Source organism: Anomaloglossus baeobatrachus, chromosome 6 (assembly GCF_048569485.1).
Source record: "Anomaloglossus baeobatrachus isolate aAnoBae1 chromosome 6, aAnoBae1.hap1, whole genome shotgun sequence".
NCBI lineage: Eukaryota > Metazoa > Chordata > Amphibia > Anura > Aromobatidae > Anomaloglossus > Anomaloglossus baeobatrachus.
In genome coordinates this window covers 467,700,013-467,720,851 of record NC_134358.1, presented here as the reverse complement: position 1 = coordinate 467,720,851, position 20,839 = coordinate 467,700,013, and the positions used below count along the sequence as shown (strand labels likewise).

The 20,839-nt window shown below is 40.7% G+C and overlaps 1 protein-coding gene across 2 annotated transcripts in view; it reads right to left on the bottom strand.

Annotated features, from left to right (window-relative positions):
- Positions 1 to 6,890: 6,890 nt before the first annotated feature.
- The window catches only part of COLQ (collagen like tail subunit of asymmetric acetylcholinesterase), a 153,677-nt gene continuing 139,728 nt past the window's right edge, over positions 6,891 to 20,839 (bottom strand). For both annotated transcript variants that reach the window (XM_075316675.1, XM_075316677.1), the window contains 4 exons: positions 20,185 to 20,304; positions 16,717 to 16,822; positions 10,710 to 10,812; positions 6,891 to 8,664 (listed from right to left, as the gene is read on the bottom strand). In XM_075316675.1, the coding sequence (XP_075172790.1) occupies positions 8,595 to 8,664; positions 10,710 to 10,812; positions 16,717 to 16,822; positions 20,185 to 20,304 (399 nt within the window). In that variant the 3' untranslated portion in view covers positions 6,891 to 8,594. The remainder of the gene's footprint in view (positions 8,665 to 10,709; positions 10,813 to 16,716; positions 16,823 to 20,184; positions 20,305 to 20,839) is intronic.

The window sequence follows — 20,839 nt, the reverse complement described above, 5'->3', positions numbered from 1 at the left end:
CATTTATCAAGATGATAATGCATCCTGTCATAGAGCAAAAACTGTGAAAACATTCCTTGAAAGAAGACACATAAGGTCAATGTCATGGCCTGCAAATAGTCCAGATCTCAATCCAATTGAAAATAATTGGTGGAAGTTGAAGAAAATGGTCCATGACAAGGCTCCAACCTGCAAAGCTGATCTGGCAACAGCAATCAGAGAAAGTTGGAGCCAGATTGATGAAGAGTACTGTTTGTCACTCATTAAGTCCATGCCTCAGAGACTGCAAGCTGTTATAAAAGCCAGAGGTGATGCAACAAAATACTAGTGATGTATTGGAGTGTTTTTTGTTTGTTTGTTTTTCATGATTCCATAATTTTTACCTCTGTTTGGTTTTGAAAAGTAACTGTTACTGGCTAGCACATTATGTTTTCATGGTTTGTTTTAGTGTTTCTTAAAGCCAGAAAGTTGACATTTGAAATTACTTTAGTTTTGTGCCATGTCTGTGATCTGCTTTTTTTAAACAAAAGTAAACAACTGAATGAACATCCTCCGAGCCAGGTGAGTCCATAATTTTTGCCAGGGGTTGTAAATGTGTAGTCAATGCCTGCAATATATGCATCTTTGCCAAAAATAAAACACTAAATTTTACATCATCCCATGGCAAAAAATATGTAATTGATGATTTAATTAATTGTAATACTCATTATATTGTGTACTGCATTGAATGCCGCAAATGTAATGTAAAATATGTGGTATTTACCATCAGAAAATTAAAGTGATGCATTGCTAAGCATGTGTCAAAAAGTAATAGTTGAAATGGTTCTTATTTTGGGACTGAAACATTTTGTAAATTTATAGTACACAGTGATCTTACTGATTTCAGTTTTTAGGGAATTGAGAAAGTTAGGTGCCCCAATAGAGGGGGTGCTTTGCAGAAACACGTTGCCACTTGAAAAGCTTATTAGGCACTTACTTTGGATACTAAGTTCCCACAAGGTATGAATTTTAAGAATGATCTTTTGTATATATAGTAGATTTAATTTTGGTACTGCTACAGTTGTATTCACACTTTATACATTTTTGTTTTTACTTTTTTCTTTATTTTGTACTAGCTGTAGTACCCGGGCATTGCCTGGAATAGTAACTGTCTCTCGATCTCTCTTCCAGTCTCTCTATCTCTGTATCTCTTTTCCCCTCTGTCTCTCTATCTCTGTGTCTCTTTCCCCGTCTGTCTCATTATCTCTGTGTCTCTTTCCCCGTCTGTCTCTCTATCTCTGTGTCTCTTTCCCCGTCTGTCTCTGTCTGTCTCTTTCCCTGTCTATCTCTGTCTGTCTCTTTCCCTGTCTGTCTCTTTGTCTGTCTCTCTGTCTCTCTCAGTCTGTCTGTCTGTCTCCCTCTCTGTCTGTCTCTTTCTGTCTTTCTATCCGTCTCCCCACCGACATCTTATTACCTCACACATAAGCTTCTTATATTAACAATTTCCTTTGTTCCTATAGCAACCAATGACAGCTCATATTAATGACCTGTAGCTCACAGCTCCATTCACTTTAATGGAGGTATGTGTTTTGGAAAGTAACTGTAAAGCGCGGGGTTAAATTTTCCTGTCAAAACATAGTCTATGACGTTCCCTGGGTCACATGGGGCGTTTGTGCAAAATTTCGTGATTGTAAATGCGACGGTGCGGATTTCTTTAGCGGACATACACACACACACACACACACACACACACACATACACACATACATTCACACTTACATACTCTCAGCTTTATATGTTAGATATAAGAAATAGTGCTTTGATATCCCAAATACTCTGATAACATTATTTTCAGAAACCAACTGTGAGTCAGTAATGCATCCAGGCATCTTCCTCATGCTGTTCCCATTCAGTTTCAACGCTTTACCATCCATTGCATCATTTTTACAGTCCTCCTAGATCTACTTCCAAGGTCCTCCTGAAAATTATTCGAGTTTCCCATTGACATGCACAAGGTTCATTATTCAGTACGAATACATGAATAATAGAAATTATTCGGCATGAAGATCCGAATCCCAATATTTGACTATTTGCCCATCTCTAATAATAATTGCTTCAAAAATGTTTTTATATCTTACCAAAGTCCTGCAATCTGATTTGTTCATTCACATGATTGGTATTATGCCACTATAAATTTGTCCATTGTTTTAATCTCAAATATACTACAGATAAGGCTGCTTGTTCACCAGAAACGCGTCGTGTCACCTATTTAGTTTTTTAATGTATTAAAATAAAATTGTGATTTTAACCCACTGGATGACTGTGCTGCACTCCTCCTCCCTACTTCATAAAATATTTTTCTTGTTCATCTCACTTGTACGTAATTTCACGCGTGTTTTGTGCAAAATTCATAAGTGATGGTTAAAAATTGATTGAAGTGTTTTTTGTTTTGTTTTTTAAATCAAAGCATTAGAAAATAATGGTCAGTCATGAGATTTGAAACAATGTTGATAAACTCAAATTTTGCACACCTGTGTAATCAGAGAAGATTATAATTGGATCATATAGTCCAGGCACCTGCAAACAAATGTGCAGGAAAAAAGCAGTAGAAAGAAAAACGCAGCATTTACACAACATGTGAACACAGCCTCAGCATTATATTTTATTATATTTTTTTGTGGGTTTAATAAAGAAAAAATAAATCACACCATTTTTTTACACCATTTACATAATCTATTTGCTGTGTTGTAGTGGTTGTTATGATTAAGGCGGCACCAAATATATCCATTTTATTTTCAGATTTGTGGTATTTAGCATTTTTTAAATCACATTCAAAATATTTTATTATCATTATTTTTAGGTGGTTTTATAGGAACAAAAACAATCTGACTTTTTGTTCACTGGGCTTACAGGTACCTCTATGTATCAGTATAATTTGCTTTGGAGACGCTGCCAGCTATGTAGCTTCAGCTATTCAAAAACGTATCTTAGTGTCATGCACAGACTTGGGGAAGGTCCAGCGCACTATGAGACACACAACAAACAAGGGGTTCGCCACAACAAACAAGGGGTACACAAGTGACTTGTTAACAACAGTGGGCTCTGGCGCTAGGGAGGAGTATGGTAGAACACCTCCTGCACTCACCTGCGGCTGTACCCTACTCTCCCAGCCAGTCCCTATACTAGGTCTGCACCTGTTGCCGAGCAGGATACTTGTAGCCCTGGGAGTCCCTATAATAACCCTGCTAGTGATCTGGCAGGTGAGGATTGCTAGTCCCACTGCTTCACTAATACAATAAGAAGGGAAAGTACAACAGACAGGGTAAACAACAAAAGATAACTTCCAACTTCACGGTTGCACTCAGACACCAGGACTGCAACCTACACCGCTTCACACAACAAGGGCTCGAGCAGCTCCTTCCACCTTGAGGCCTAGCTTCAGAATGAATGAAAATATCCAGTGCCCTCTACTGGGAGATGTGATAATATATAGCGGAAGGAAGAGGTCACCAACCAGAAGCACCTGAGGCAAGGAATCAGAAGCTGCTGGAAAGGAAAACTGACATTAACCCTTTCAGCACCAAAGGAAAGGAAATGTCATTAATTTGAGGAGTCTCAGATGGAAAAGAGATACTCTCACCCAAATCTTGTCACAAGTCTCCAGATATATAAAGTTGGCCATGGCACTTAGGTTGATCAATGTAGGCTATGGCTCATAGCTTTCCCTACTGCCTTAAAAGATGGAGGTTGTGGGTTTATTTAATTGAGTGTGCAGAACCCTTATCCCAAAGAGGAGCTACGATGCAGTGAAGACCATGGAGAATAGACATCACACGGCGAGAGAAGTGAGTTATTGGAAGTTGGGCAAAGTCCCTGAACAGAGTGATAAAGCAGAGCTGACATGGCTCTCCCTGCTTCTCGCTCTGTATAGACACTTGTCTGCTCAGAGCGATGAAGCAGACCTGACATTGCTGTCTCTGCTTCAACATAGTCCAAAGGCGGGTGAGCATCTTCAGCTCTGCTACATCTGTGCGAGGAGATAAACACAGGTCTGCTCATACAAACTCATCTGAAAACTGTAAGAGACTTCACCCGAGTGCAAAGCTGAGGCCAGTTAGTTAATAATAAACATTGTCATTATACTTACAGGTACCGTGACGCGTCCTGAAGACTCTATCTCCTGGCCGCTTCTGCTTCCCGGTCCGATCATTGCTGTGCCCCCGGGTAACCACCACTGACTACAGGACCTTCCATGACGTCAAAGCCATGTGACCAGTCTGTAACCCACGAGGTAATATAATATTCACATCAGACTGTCACATGGCAATGACGTTTTGAAAGGTCCTGTAGTCAGTGGTGGTTACCTGGGGGCACAGCAATGATCAAACCGGGAAGCAGAAGCGGCCAGGAGATAGAGTCTTCAGGACGCGTCGCAGTACCTGTAAGTATAATGACAATGTTTATTATTAACTATATTCTTTATTTTATAGCCCCCCGCTCCATCCCATAACTGTGAAGTCCACGTTCGTGGTTCGGATGCAAGTTCGCGTTATCTCCGTCCCTGAACACCAACTTTACAAAATGTTCGGACGAGACTCCCGATCCCAAACATCAGGGGGTTCGCCCATCAATATCCCTGACAGCAACACTAACCCCTCAAATTGGGACAGTACCGCTAAATCCAGAACAGTTAGGAGCTATATTACGGTATATACAGCAGTACCACAGTATGTAGTAAAAATCACTGTCTTTTATGATGCCCAACTACAGGCTGGACGTCAGATGTCACAGAAGCATGATAGGCTAAAGGCTACTTTACACACTGCGATATCGGTCCCGATATCGCTAGTGTGCGTACCCGCCCCCATCTGTTGCGCGACACGGGCATATCGCTGCCCGTGCCGCACAACATCGCCCAGAGCCGTCACACATACTTACCTGTCCGGCGACGTCGCTGTGACCGGCGAACCGCCTCCTTTCTAAGGGGGCGGTCCGTGCGGCGTCACAGCGACGTCACTGAACCGCTGCCCAATCGCAGCGGAGGGGCGGAGATGAGCGGGACGTAACATCCCGCCCACCTCCTTCCTTCCGCATAGCGGCCGGGAGGCAGGTAGGGAGACGTTCCTCGCTCCTGCGGCGTCACACGCAGCGATGTGTGATGCCGCAGGAACGAGGAACAACCTCGTTACTGCTGAAGTAACGATAATTGGGAATGGACCCCCGTGTCGCCGATTAGCGATTTTTCACTGTTTTGCAACGATGCAAAATCGCTAATCGATGTCACACGCAACGGCATCGCTAATGCGGCCGGATGTGCGTCACGAATTCCGTGACCCCAACGACTCCGCATTAGCGATGTCGTAGCGTGTAAAGCCCGCTTTAGAGCTGGTCACACGAACCGATTGGCTTCCTGTGTTTTTGTTGCAAGGAATCCAATGGCCGCTCAAACTAATGTTTAGGCCAGTTCACAGCCGCATTTAGGAAACTAACAGTAGTGATTGGTGGGTTTGCCAGTCGTTGCTGTTAGAGGCAGGAGCTTTGGTATGTTCAGACCATGTTCCTGCACAGTGAGACACGGCAATTACACAGTACATAGCAGGGGCATATATATAAGATTATTTCAGCACAGGAACATTTTTTAACATATATAATAGTGGTACTTATTTTAATTCCAAGATCTATTGCATGTACTTTGTGGGAAAATCCTTTTAAGTTCTCTATAAGCTAATGGGTGGAGCCTAACTGTTATGATGTGTCTTACATATTGTACACACAGATGGATTCCTGCTTCTGTTTGTGTTTAGGGCATGATCATAAGCAAAAACATGGATGAGATTATAAAATGGTACTGAGCTGTGTGGCTGTGAATCCAGCTGTGGGATAAGCTAAATCACTCACTGGCTCTGGCACGATTTGTCTGTTTTGTTTGCCACTGTTTGTTTTCTTCCCACCCCCCAATTGTCTTTTGTTCCCTTCCACAATTGAATTAATAAATAGATTGTGTACAACCGAGTAACTCCATAAATATCATAATACTCTTCATTTTGAACTACAAAACACATACAGCTGCACTGTAGAATGCTAACAATGAATAAGGGAACTCTGGTATTGCATTACTGCTAAACAAATATTTAAAAAAAGAGATATTTAGCTTATGTATTGGTCAAGGCATGTGAGCCCGATAACCAACAACAAGGTATATCTCACTATATCGGGACTCTAACTCAAATGCCTCTATCTGGGTTAAAAACCTACATGTCTGGGAAGCTAGGATCCAGCTATAAAGGGGAATGAACACAGCTTGGTTACAGGGCGGAGTGCTCAATCAGAAAGAAATGCCATACATATATATCAAAAAGACTGATCCGCACATCTAACAGGTGTGAACAGGTGTTAGCTGAAAACACAATATAACTAAAAAATACATACAGCTGCACTCTAGAATGGTAGCAATGAATAAGGTTACTTTTGTATTGTATTACTGCTATAGGAATATTTAAATAAAGAGATACTTAGTTTATGTATGGGCCAATGCATGTGAGCCTGGTAACCAGCGACAAGGTATAGGTGACGTTATATTGAGGCATTTGAGTTAGGGTTCTGGTATATTGAGATACACCTTGCCGTGGTGACCGGGCTTACATGCATTGGCCAATATATAAGCTACGTATCTTTTTTTCTCAAATTTAGCATTTTAGAGTGCAGCTGTATGTATTTTATAGTTATATTGTGTTTACAGCTAGCACCTGTTCACACCTGTTCGATGAACGAGTCAGACGCTTAATCTTGAAGTCAGTGGGTCAATGTAATTGAGAAGAAGTACAGCCTTTAAATATATACAATCGGGTAAAAGAGATGAACAGCCCAAACCATTTATCTGGGACTTAGATTTTTGTAATTTTATTATATAGTATGTAGTACACACAAACGTGTTTGATACAGCAGCATGTTTTCTTTTATTGGGGAGTTCCAAGGTCAAGGGCATGCAGGTAAAGCAGATTCCATTTGATACAAAGACGTCAATGCATACAAACACTACATATATTAATGCATTTTCTTTGCATTTCATTTCTTTTTGATTTGTTGTTTAGATGCTTATGGTATCACCAAATCAGTAAACACATGCACATCAATTCTTCACCTGCTATTACAAATTTTACAACTTGTGTCTGTAAACTGACTCATTTGTGGTGAGATCAGGCAGGGATTGGAACATTTGTTTGAAAGTCTAAATATAACAGTCCAGAGCTCTTCAGTCAAGTCAAACCTTGTAATACTGGATAAATAAATGTTCATTGAACAGGCAGCATGTACACCAAATAGCAGATACACAGCATATGCACAATACAGAGATATTTGGTACCTGACAAACAGACGCCAAACTATACAAAATGATGACAACACTACAGAACATGTGACTAGTACATAGGCTAAAGTGAGGAGCAAAAATAAAATTGAAAGAGTTGAAGGACTGGAGCAACAAGACATACAGAAAATGGAGGGGGAATAACAAAAAGAGCAAAATTTTAAATCACTTGCCCAGGATTAGAAAAATAGGGTCAACTTTGTTTCCAGAAATGGTACCACTCATGGTCGTGGGTAGAGCCACCTATGGACAAGAGTGTTGTTATTTTTGGAAAGAAAGCAGATGATGACCCAATTTTTATAAATCAAGGCCTTGACAACCCCTTTACTGATATCAGTTTACTGACTCTTATTGTCAGCTCTCCAGCTCTCTGCAATCATTTTAAGCATCAAAGGAAAGATAGTTAGAACTATTTGCTGGGTGCAAATACTTATATACATACGGCTAGTTATAAAATATTTCATTCACCTAAATAATTCAAATTCTTACCTAACAGTTAACATTTCTTAATTCTCTGCTGCTTTGCCCTATATATTTAATGTTTGCCCCCTAGTTCTATTATGTGGGTTAAGAAACTGGTAACATCATTACACTTTTGCGTCATAAAATTCAAGTCTTTGGTCTACAACATTTTGTCCAACTTGACCACATGAAACGACAAGGCCCTGATTCTCGGCTCCATGCAGCTTTCCTTCCGAGTATTTCCATTCCTCGTCTTCTCGATTACTGTCTGTGCACGATAACAAGGAGCCGCATGATCTCTTTCTCTACGAATCTAATTGACAAAGTCCATACAGTACGGTCCATTTTCACATTATTATTCTTATTAAGAGGTTAGAGTTCTTTGCAAACAAGACAAGTCCGAGTAGGTTTGGTTTTCACACTTTCAGTTGGCAGAAAAAAGAACAAAATAAAAAAAAAGTTTGATTTCCACATATAACAGTGCTAAGTCGAGGTAATGTTGTCTTATTAATAAAATATTCCCAAAGAGTTAAATTTGCTGTCCCAGCAGTTAGTCCTGCAGTGATTTTCCCATGCACAGGCTTCGCTGGCAAGTTTTGCTTGGCATGGTCTTTTAAGACAGGATGCAGTGGTCCAATTTCTTCCAGTCAAATATAATTGTAACGATTCTTAAGCAGCCATCAGCAGCAGATTATTCCTTCACTCAGACTATAAGTTTAGCAATTTGCTAAGTCTTGTTGAATTTCTTGTACGATAGCACCTGATGTATGTGTGACACCGTGAATCATTCTATCTTTCCACTTCTTTCTCATGTGAAATATCGACATTGTGTGGAGTCAATGTAGCAATAAGTTGTGCATCGTAGTTGTCCATATGATCTATTGAAAAGATAAAAGAAAAACCCCCAATATCAGACATGGATATGTACTGTATATATTCTAGCTGCCCTACCTACATTACCCTACATTGCCTCTACTGCCTTTTGGGTTGTGGATCCTAATATTCCTTGTAACATAATCCAGAAAGATTGTTATTGTCTCATAAACAACATTTATCCTCTATCCACCTGGGGAGGTAGTGAGCATCTGTATCCTCTGTTCCTTTACATGCTTGCAATTGCTCCATTCATATGGGGGATCAGTAGGGGCCTCAGCACTTATACATTTATCATCTATTCTGTATGTAGGTAATAAGGACATGTTTACTCATTGCAGAAAACTTCCATTGCAAATTTGGTGCAAACCTGCAATTAAAAGGAATCTGTCAGCAGGTTTTGCTTCCTCATCTGAGAGCAGCAAAATGTAGGCAAAGAGATCCTGAATCCAAAGATGTAACACTTAAAGGGGTGGTTCACCCACATTTGTTTATTGCAGACCGCTATTCCCCGCTCTGGTGACGTTCTGGTCATGTCAAGTGCCGCACACGTCACATCCGTGCGGCCGGCTGCAATCTTCCTGACTCACTGAGCTGTGAGCGGTGTTTCACCACTGTCACAGCCCATCTGCTCTCTGCTCCCTCCTCCCGCCTCCCTCACAGCAGAACGCTGCAAGCAGGAGACGCGCTGCGCTGTGACAGGCGGTGAAACACCGCCCAGAGCCCAGTGAGTCAGGAAGATTGCAGCTGGCCGCAGGGATGTGACGTGTGCGGCACTTGACGGTGACCTCACTGGATCGGGAACAGCGGTCTGCAATAGTGCCTCTCACAGGCACTATTGCCAACACAAGGTATTTGAGAGAAACATTGTTTCTCAATATAATATCGAACTAGACAGTAAAAAATATGGGTGAACCACTCTTTTAATTTACTGGTCGCAGCAGTTATGACTGAGAGTTTTTAGTCTTAACAATGCAGCATAGCCAAGGAAGCTGCCCCGCCCACCCCACAATGCACTGTTAATCACAGCCGGAGGTGGGCTACACTAGCTGACCTCTAGCTGACCTAGTCAGCAATGATAATCTCCTGAAGCTAAAACAAACATTGCAGGTCAACAACAGCATACTGTGTGATAAGAGACGCATCGCTAAAATCTGTGTGTTAACCATTACAGCATGCTGTCCTCAGATTACATTGCAAAAACCTGCTAACAGATTCCCTTTAGGCCTCTTTCACACATCAGTATTTTGCATCAGTGTTTCATCAGTGTTTGGATGCCAAAACCAGGAGTGGAACTTATGGCGCTATAATTGAAAGACTGACACCTGTTCTGTGTTTTGGAGATACTCCTGGTTTTGGCATCCAAATACTGATGACACACTGATGCAAAATACTGACGTGTGAAAGAGGCCTTGATTGGCAGACAGGGTCAACATCTGAAACTTTCAGACTTCATTGCAGATTTGGCTGTGGATTTCACTCTACTCCATTACTAACCATTAAATAGGGTGAAATCCACAAAGAAAATTCGCACATGAATCATTATGCTGCAGATTTCAAATCAGCATCATGATTTCATTATCGTTTTATTTTTTTCCCATTATGTGTGAATGTAATTTTGAAAAACCCTTTACTTGTATTGTACTTTAAATTGCTGCGTATTTGTGGGGAAGAATAACTAGTGCAATTTGAACTCCCCTGGCAATTTTGCTTTTACTTAATACATACATGTGAAGGAGCAAACCTATGTGTCCACAGTTCATTGTTAGTAAAAGAAAGAAGCATCAAACCAGATTAGCACATCATAGAGTAGGGACTACAAGAGGTTTGTCTTAGGTCGAAAAATGATTTTCTTGCAAAATCACATGCGACTGCAACCTGAATGCAATTTGACTGTTTGTTTTTTTACAACAAAATCGTAGCTCTAAAACAATCACACAACAGCAAGATTCACAAATCTTTTTGATCTGAGAATTACTGTCATGCGACACGTCAGTCTATATCCCCAGCCCCATTCTTAGTAAAATTGTGGAAGTTTGGTTCTACATACCCTGGTAGATATGTTCTGCATGCTTGGTAGCCAAAGTCTTTTCCATCACATTCTTCCACACCTTCCTGCCGATAGCCATCCCCACAGTAGGCACGCTTGCATTCTAAAAGAAGAAACACATTACTGTCAATACTCATACAAGCGCTGACACAAAATGACAAACAGAAGTGCAGCCATATTGTTGTAAGAGGTTGGCCAGCAGAAGATATCTATGTTTCGTGTTGTACAATGTTTGAAGACTTACATCACCTTCTGCTGGTAAATCAGAGCTGATCGGAACCAGATAGTAAGGAGTGCGTTTCCTCGAATGAAGAATTAGCAGGGAGCACTGAGTCAGCTGACAACTGTGGCACAGTTGCAAAGTATAAAAGGCTGAACCAACTACTGGAAGGCAGAGTTGGCATCAACACTACCTGGGGATGCAGATTTGGTGCAGGACATATACACCAAATCAGTCACTGTTGGGGTACTGTGGGAACCTCCAGCTATGACAGCAGGTAAACATCACCGCTCACAGCTGTGGCTCAGTCAGTGTCTGTCTGAAGTCACAGCGGGCAGTCATGTTCTCTAATGTGCCTGAGAGCTGCGACTTCAGTATGTAGCAGAGCTGGGATTGTCATGGGATGTCGTGGTTTGGATACTTCGGATCTGGGTGTTTTGGAGGTTAATAAATTAAAAAAGGATTTTTCTTTGTGCTTTGTGTTTCTTTTTGCTTACAGGATTAGTATTGCGGGTCTCATAGATCCCTCCCCATTTCTAATCCAGGGATTAATGGCAACTGGGATTTTTGACAAATCACAGCTGTCATTATCCTCCTAAAATTACCTCAATTGCACAGCACCAGGGCAATTTAGCCAGGTAAAGAGCTGGAATTGTCGCATCTAATAGATGCAACAATTCTGTGCAGTGGTGGGCTGCTATTTTTAAGCTGGGGGGACTACTAACCATGGGCCTGCTTGGCCTGATTACACCACCCCCAGCTGTTGGCTTTATCTTGGCTGGGTATTAAGATTGGGGGACTGAACTTTTTTTTTTCTTTAAATGTTTATTTACACAATTTTTAAAAAGTCGGAGTTTGACGTGATTGGTCATGTTATTGGTCACTGCAGACTCTGGATGTTGCAGTGCTGGGATCATCGTGGAACCTCATGTGGATTACATCAGACCTGCAGGGGTGTTTTTAGGGTTAATAAATTGGTGAAGAGGGTGTGTTTTTTTAATTTAAAATGAAGGATTTTTCTGTGTTTTCATTTTTTTAGCTTTTGACTAACAGGATTAGTAATGGGGGTGTCATAGACCCCTCGCCATTACTAATCCAGGGCTTGATGGCAGCTGCGATATTTTTTGACAAATCACAGCTGTCATCAACCTCTTATATTATCCCAAATGCCAATGTACCAGAGAAATTAGGATGAGCCAGGTAAAACACTGTAACTGTCGCATCTAACGGTGTAACAATTCTGTGCAGTTGCAGGCTGGTATTTTTAGGCTGGGGGGCCCCAACCTGAGAATACCAGCCACCAGCTGTCGGTTTTATCTTGGCTGAGTATCAAAATTAGGGGCAACCGCACATTTAAAAAAAAAAATAATAATTAAATAACTTAATAAAAGGCGCAAGGGATCTCTCTTATTTTAACACACAGCCAAGATATCGCACACAGCTGAGGGCTGCAGCCTGTAGCTGTCTGCTTTATCTGTGCTGGGTATCCATATACGGGGGACCCTCTGACATTTTATTTTTGTTTACACTCCATTTTGGGACCCAGACAGCTACTGTGAGGGCAGCCAATCAGAGACGCTGTCAGTCTGACTGCTGCCATTCACAGATGACAACAGAGAGGGTGGTCATGGGAAGTAGTGAATATGTATGAGATCTAATAAACTGTCCCAGAAGTAGTGTGACCGAAGCTGTGTGACAGGGAATCTCAATAAGTGTTATTTTCATGCTTTTAATCCACATACTACTCTGACAACATTATTCCCAGAAACTAAATGTGAGTCAGAAATGTATTCAGGTACCTTCCTCATGCTGTTCCCAATCAGTTCCAACACTTTTCCATCCAATTCAGCATTTTTACAGCCCACCCAGACCTTCCAAGGTCCTCCTGTAAATTATTAGAGTTTCCCATTGACTTGCATTGGGTTTGTTATTTGTGCCGAATATACGAATAATAGAAATTATTTGGCTCGAATAATCCGAACTCAAATATTTCACTATTCGCCCATCTCTAATAATCAGCTGCTAGATAGCTACAGTACGACTTATCCTAATCATAAAATGATCATCCTTTGCTCAGTATTCATGTATTCATGTTTATCTCTGGCATCAGATGAGGAGCCCCCAAACTTTATAGATAATTGTTTGCTGGATCAAACACACTTAAATCAATTGACAAAGTCAAAGTGAATTTTATTCTGTACGAACGAGATATGACGCTGGATGTATAGAGTTCAGAGAATCGCTGTGGTGTCTAGATCCCGCAGCTCGGCAGTGAGACTGTAACATGTTATTGCCGTAATATATCACATTGAGGGATAGTTCCTTTTGCAAATGTCATACGTATATAATTTCCTTGGTGACATTGATATCATACAGCTGGCTATTCATGGGCTGGCTAAGGTTGATATAATTGCAATGTTGTTTTAAGAGCTTTATTTTGGCAATAATCACTTCACTCATGCTGTATCTCTCTATTAATACTAACTAAACTTCCTGTCTAAACATGGCTGAGTCCCATTTGGTGGACTTTCTGTAAAGTAGAGCACAGAAGGCAAGAATTTACTCCAAACCTTAAAGGGGTTGTCCACTACTTGGACAACCCCTTCTCATTCCCCTTGTTCGCCCCTGCAAACATAAATAAGCCTATAATTACCTCTGGTGCCGGGGAGGTTCCAACGATATCTGAAGCTGCGTTCCCGGGGCGCATATGACATTGTTATGACATGCGGGCCCCACAACCAATCAGCGCCCAGCATCTGTCTCCCCGCCTTGGGACATTTTAGCAGGATGTGAGCATTGCGCTGACTTCCTGCTGAAACGTCCGAATGGCTAAAGCATTATAATGCCTTTGCTTTAACACCTCTGGTTCAAGTCTATGAGAAAACTAAAAATTTTGCTTAACTTTTATCTCCTGAAAATATGAAAACATTATAAAATGAGCACAAACCAGATATCAGCAATGCCAAAGATAGACCTTATGGTTATTTTTGTCAAAACTGCCTCCTGTGCAGAACCTCACCCAGAACTTAAGGGTTTTACTCTTTGAGAGGCACTGATTTAACCCATCTAGTATAAATGCCTTATAACTAAATTGCAACATCAAAAGGAAAAGTTGTTGAATTTTGGAAATCACAAGGTCGGGAAACATGTTAGTGATATGCGCATAATATAAAAAAAATGTAAACAGCTTTCCAAACATCTCAATATATATAGTATTATGTATATATATATATATATATATATATATATATATATATATATATACATATATATATATATATATAATATTGAGTATGAGCGTCAAAAGCAGATATACGAACACACACTTTGGCATGCTATCAGTGAGGTGATTAATGGTTATCTGATAAATGTTCTGCCATGCTGAATGCAGTTGGGCACACAAATCATCAAGATCTGCTGCTGGCAGCTCCCTTTAAAGTTGCGAACAAACGATGTCCTAGATGTACTCGATGCAAGACAAATCCAGAAACACTGCAGGCCATGGTGGCATGTTTAGGCCGTGAATGCTGATCACAGCAGCATGGGCAACACATGGCCTGGTGTTATTGTGTTGAAGAAAATCTCCTGGGATACTTGAGAAGTTGCTGTACACTAGTTTAAGAACAAATCAATGTGACTCAGTGATGTTAGTGTACATGGAATGAAGACTAGAGGTGTCTGGTACAGTACATTATGCTACCTCAAACCATAATCCTAGGAGTAGAACAGGTAGAATTTTACCCATAAGATCTACAGACTAATTTCCAGCTATCTTAACTCCAACACAAAAAACAAGACTCATCACTGAAGATGGACCTCCATACCAGCCTCCATTGCCATTCTGCTTCGCACTATGATAGTCTTTGATACTGGTGACATGATATCAATGCAGCACATGTAACTGGATGTCTGGTTCGTAACTCAGTATTGTACAAACTACCTCTGTTGGTAGACATTGTTTGGTGTCTTAGGATTAGTATGTGACATCCAATTTCACTGGCAGTACAGAATGGATCAATCGAGGGGAAAGTGCTACTGCCATTTCTCTAAAGTGTCTCAGGAGTTGTCTTTCAACAAAACACCAGGCTGCATGTTGCTTGCACTACTGTGAACAGCATGCATGGTCTAAATGTGCTACCATGCCCTGCAGTGTCTTTGGACTAGTCTACCATCAAGTACATCTGGGCCGCTATTGTTTGGCAATTGCAAATGGAACTGCCAGAAGCAGATCTTGAAGATTTGTGTGCCCTAGTGCATTCCGCATGACAGAATATTCATCCAAAAAACATTGATAACCTTAATGATAGCATTCTGCCCAAATACTCAATATGGAATAAATCGAGATGTTTGAAAATTTTGTTTTCATTTTTTCATCATCTGCATATCATTTACATGTCTTTCCATCTTGTGACTTACATAATTCCATGACTTTTCCTTTTTGGTCTTGCAATTTCGATGTTGAAGAGAATATTTTTTATATTTTTCAGGCTGGGTTTTCATGTGGCCTATGTGTGCAGAAAAAACATATATAGCATATACACACCTATGGATGCTCCACCTCGCCTCTGATGGTTTGGTTTCTCACCAGTATCCTCTCCTTTTCTTCCGGCAGTGTCAGCAGAGGATCACTGCAGCCAATCAGTGGCCACATTGCGTGAACAATATGTCTCCATGTGTCCGTTGATTGGCTGCTGGAAGGGATCATGCGACAACAGCATTAGAAGAAAAGTAGAAAAATGTTGGGGAGACTGACGAGGAAATGGACAGCAGAACAGCATACATGAAATGCAAAATCTGTGTTAAATTAACAGAAAAAGTGAAAAATCATTTAAAAAGTCATATTCCCCACTTAGGACTTACTCTTGCCATAATGGCCCCTGCAGTGAAATATACAGTTTGCCAGCAGCTCTCCAGTGTTATCAGCTGATCATCATTTGGGCTACATCCATAAAACATTGCATTTACTTGGCAATATTTTTATAAATTTGTCTCTTTACTGCCTTTCTTGATTGAGTACATTTTTACAGCTGCTTGATATCCAAGATATATGTTAAATTTGCACAGCAACACACAAGGGGTAAAGGTCACACACTAAAAAGCTGCAACTGACCCTGCCAGTTGCTGTACAAACTTGAGATCCCAACCCTGCAGTCCCTAGTGGTTACTGTGGGAGTTGGAATAGCTCTGACCACAGACTAAATTATGTAACTCGGGCCTATGCTGCCTGATCGGCCATCGAGCACTTCACGTTTCTCCTAATGAACCAAAGGGCAGAGCAGAGTGCAGATTACCTACATAACGGAAGGTGTGCTGACGTAGAAGGTGATCCCAGATTGAGTAAGACAAACAACAAAATACCAAAGAGGGTGTAGATTGCTAAAGAATATGCTGCCTACTTACTGGCAACAAACATACGATAGGTGCAGAGTGGAGAACATAAACAGCAGAGACTTATCCTAGCTAGTCTTCCACAGACTGGCAGAAAATACCTGCAATATGGGAATATATCACCAGCTGGAAATACCAGAAGGAGGAAGGTATTTAAAGCTACACTCAAAAGGTGATTGGGCAGACAAATGAGTAAATTAATATACCTGTTACCCTTATAGTAGTAGAGAAAGGTTAACAGAAACTAAACACCCGAAGAAATGAGGTAGCTGCTGTGGTCCCGTGGACAGAGAAGCCGACCACAGACTCCAGAGTTCAAATGCAGACACATGACAGTATAATTGCAATAAAAAAAGAACAAAAATCCATATTCTGTCTTTGTCTATGCAATGCACTTACCTATACAGCTGTCAGTAACAATTCTATTGCCATCATCACATTCCTCTCCTGGCTGAATGATACCATCCCCACACGTGACACTGGCATCAGACAGGGTAGATGTTGGCTGAAAATAAATTGCAAATGCAGGACAATGACCAAAAATTTAAATTATATTATAATCAATTAAACTTTTACTGCTATACAGCTCTATACCTTACTGTAACAAAAATATAACACAAATTAATGTATAATAAACATTAAAAAAAAACATAAAAACCCTATAACAATCACTGTAGTTGACTTTTTTTTAGAATTCATCTTTTGCTGAGTAATCTAGTGTCACCCTCCATCTCTATCATCCAGTTTCATCAATAACTTCCTCTCACTTTTGAGGCATCTTTAACAAGAGCCTTCAGCTGCTATGCCTACCAGATTCATTGCCTGCGATTCTAGTAATCACGTTTCAACTTTCATTATCACCTTTTGTGGGTACATATAAGTTATTGATCAGCTTTTGTTTCATTTTTTTTTGGGGGGGGGCCAAGATAATGAAGAAAAACTGTGGGAAAAAAATGAGTAAAATATATACAGTCATATGAAAAAGTTTGGGCACCCCTATTAATGTTAACCTTTTTTCTTTATAACAATTTGGGTTTTTGCAACAGCTATTTCAGTTTCATATATCTAATAACTGATGGACTGAGTAATATTTCTGGATTGAAATGAGGTTTATTGTACTAACAGAAAATGTGCAATCCGCATGTAAACAGAATTTGACCGGTGCAAAAGTATGGGCACCTCAAAATAAAAGTGACATTAATATTTTGTAGATCCTCCTTTTGCAAAAATAACAGCCTCTAGTCGCTTCCTGTAGCTTTTAATGAGTTCCTGGATCCTGGATGAAGGTATATTTGACCATTTCTGTTTACAAAACAATTCCAGTTCAGTTAAATCTGATGGTCGCCTAGCATGGACAGCACGCTTCAAATCATCCCACAGATGTTCAATGATATTCAGGTCTGGGGACTGGGATGGCCATTCCAGAACATTGTAATTGTTCCTCTGCATGAATGCCTGAGTAGATTTGGAGCGGTGTTTTGGATCATTGTCTTGCTGAAATATCCATCCCCTGCGTAACTTCAGCTTCGTCACTGATTCTTGCACATTATTGTCAAGAATCTGCTGATACTGAGTTGAATCCATGCAACCCTCAACTTTAACAAGATTCCCGGTGTCGGCATTGGCCACACAACCCCAAAGCATGATGGAACCTCCACCAAATTTTACTGTGGGAAGCAAGTGCTTTTCTTGGAATGCCATGTTTTTTTGCCTCCATGCATAACGCCTTTTTGTATGACCAAACAACTCAATCTTTGTTTCATCAGTCCACAGGACCTTCTTCCAAAATATAACTGGCTTGTCCAAATGTGCTTTTGCATACCTCAGGCGACTCTGTTTGTGGTGTGCTTGCAGAAACGGCTTCTTTCGCATCACTCTCCCACACAGCTTCTCCTTGTGCAACGTGCGCTGTATTGTTGACCGATGCACATTGACACCATCTGCAGCAAGATGAAGCTGCAGGTCTTTAGAGGTGGTCTGTGGATTGTCCTTGACTGTTCTCACCATTCTTCTTCTCTGCCTTTCTGATATTTTTTTTGGCCTGCCACTTCTGGGCTTAACAAGAACTGTACCTGTGTTCTTCCATTTCCTTACTATGTTCCTCACAGTGGAAACTGACAGTTTAAATCTCTGAGACAACTTTTTGTATCCTTCCCCTGAACAACTATGTTGAATAATCTTTGTTTTCAGATCATTTGAGAGTTGTTTTGAAGAGCCCATGATGCCACTCTCCATAGGAGATTCAAATAGGAGAACAACTTGCAAGTGGCCACCTTAAAAACCGTTTCTTATGATTGGATACACCTGCCTATGAAGTTCAAAGCTCAATGAGGTTATAAAACCAATTTAGTGCTTTAGTAAGTCAGTAAAAAGTAGTTAGGAGTGTTCAAATCAAGACATTGATAAGGGTGCCCATACTTTTGCACCGGTCAAATTTTGTTTGAATGCGGATTGCACATTTTCTGTTAGTACAATAAACCTCATTTCAATCCAGAAATATTACTCAGTCCATCAGTTATTAGATATATGAAACTGAAATAGCTGTTGCAAAAACCCAAATTGTTATAAAGAAAAAAGGTTAACATTAATAGGGGTGCCCAAACTTTTTCATATGACAGTATAGATATATACCTATATATTTTTTCTATATTTTCACTTCTTATCATAGACATAAAATTATATGTATTTCTGAAAAATGTAATGGTACACTTTTGGGGTAAGGGCACATATATTGAATACTTTTTTTTACAAAATGTGTCATGAGCTATGAATGAAAAAAATTTCTTTATTCTGTGGTTTGTTAAAATCGTGATGGTACCAAATATGTATATTTGTTTACACTGAACCATTTTTTGGGGGAAGTGATTTTTTTTACATACTTTTTTTTTATACTTTATTGAATTTAATTTAATTTTGTTTTTTTAATGTGACATTGGTGAACTTGAAACAACGTTCTGCTGTTTGCTTGTACAGTGGAACCTCGCTTAATGAGTAACCCAGTTAGCGAGTATTTTGCTTAACGAGCAAAGCTTGCTGTAAATTTGTAACTCAGTTTATGAGCAAGCTTTGCCGTACGAGCATAATACTCACCGCACACACTTCCGGTTCCGTACATCCACCGCGCTCTAACCCGCTCTTGCAGTCCGCACAAACACACACAAACACACACAAGCACACACAAGCACGCACATATTATGATCACCTTTCCTTCCGTTCCATCGCCGGCCTCATGGTTCTTGTAGTTCGCCACTACAGGATGTGTATCGGTAACCATCGCGATGATGGAGGAACTTCCGCTGTCAGCCACTACTCAAAGCCAACTCGCTGACCAATCAGAGACAAGTGGCTCATGCCTTTGACGTCAGCGCTCTGGCAGCGGAAGTTCCTCCCTCGTCACAATGGTTACCCGATACACATCCTGTACTGGCGAACTGCAAGATCCAGGAGGCCGGCGATGGAACGGAAGGTAAGGTGAGCATAATATGTGTGTGTGCATGCATATGTGTTTGTGTGTATTTGTGCGTGTTTGTGCATGTTTGTACGTGTTTGTACGTGTGTGGAATGGCACAATAAGGCACCAGGAGTGGACATTTGTCTGCATTGCAATGGAACGAATTGTATGCATTGCAATGATTTCCTTTGGGAAATCTTGATTTGCTGAACGAGTAACTTGGTTAACAAGCGCACTCCCAAAACGGATTGTTCTCGTTAACCAAGGTTCCACTGTATAATATTATCAGACATTCGTTGTTAAGAAATTATACTAATAGTTGCTGTAAACAGCTATGTCAGCAGTGCAAAAGTTAAGGGATGTTAGAACTACAATAGGAAAGAAGTTACCATTTTTCCAAAATACAAGTCTCTTACCTGTATAGGGAACCATCCATTTGTATCTCTGTAATAAAGGGATCTTCGGTCCTTACGGAACACTAATGCATTCTCAATATCAAACCGGTCTAGCTCCTCCTGACTATTGACTAGAAAAATCTGTTATACAAAAAAATATAAGTGCAAAATTCACATTATTTTGTTACTGAAATTATCTATTTTGGAGGGAAAAGGAAAAATGGAAATAAGGGAAGAAAAAAACAGGCCACACTGGTAAAGGGAGTAGTGTATTTTTTTTAATAGAAGCTGTGCTTTATGACAATGGAGCTGGTAATCTAATTGTACCGTAAGGCTATGTGCGCACGTCGCGTAAAAACATGCAGTTACGCTGCGCTTTGTAGCGCAGCGTAACTGCATGCGTCCTGCGTCCCCTGCACAGTCTATGGAGACTGTGTAGGGGCCGTGCGCACGTGGCGTTTAAGAGCGCAGCGCTTCGGCTACTGCCGAAGCGCTGCGCAAAAAGAAGTGACATGTCACTTCTTTCCTGCGCTTTGCCGGCAGCTCCTGCACGGTCTATGGCAGGAGCTGCAGGCAGAGCGCATGGAATCGGCGCTCACTACGGACATTTCTGCAGCGATCTAAAGCGCACATGTGCTCTTCAGATCGCTGCAGAAATTTCTGCAGGGCTTGTACG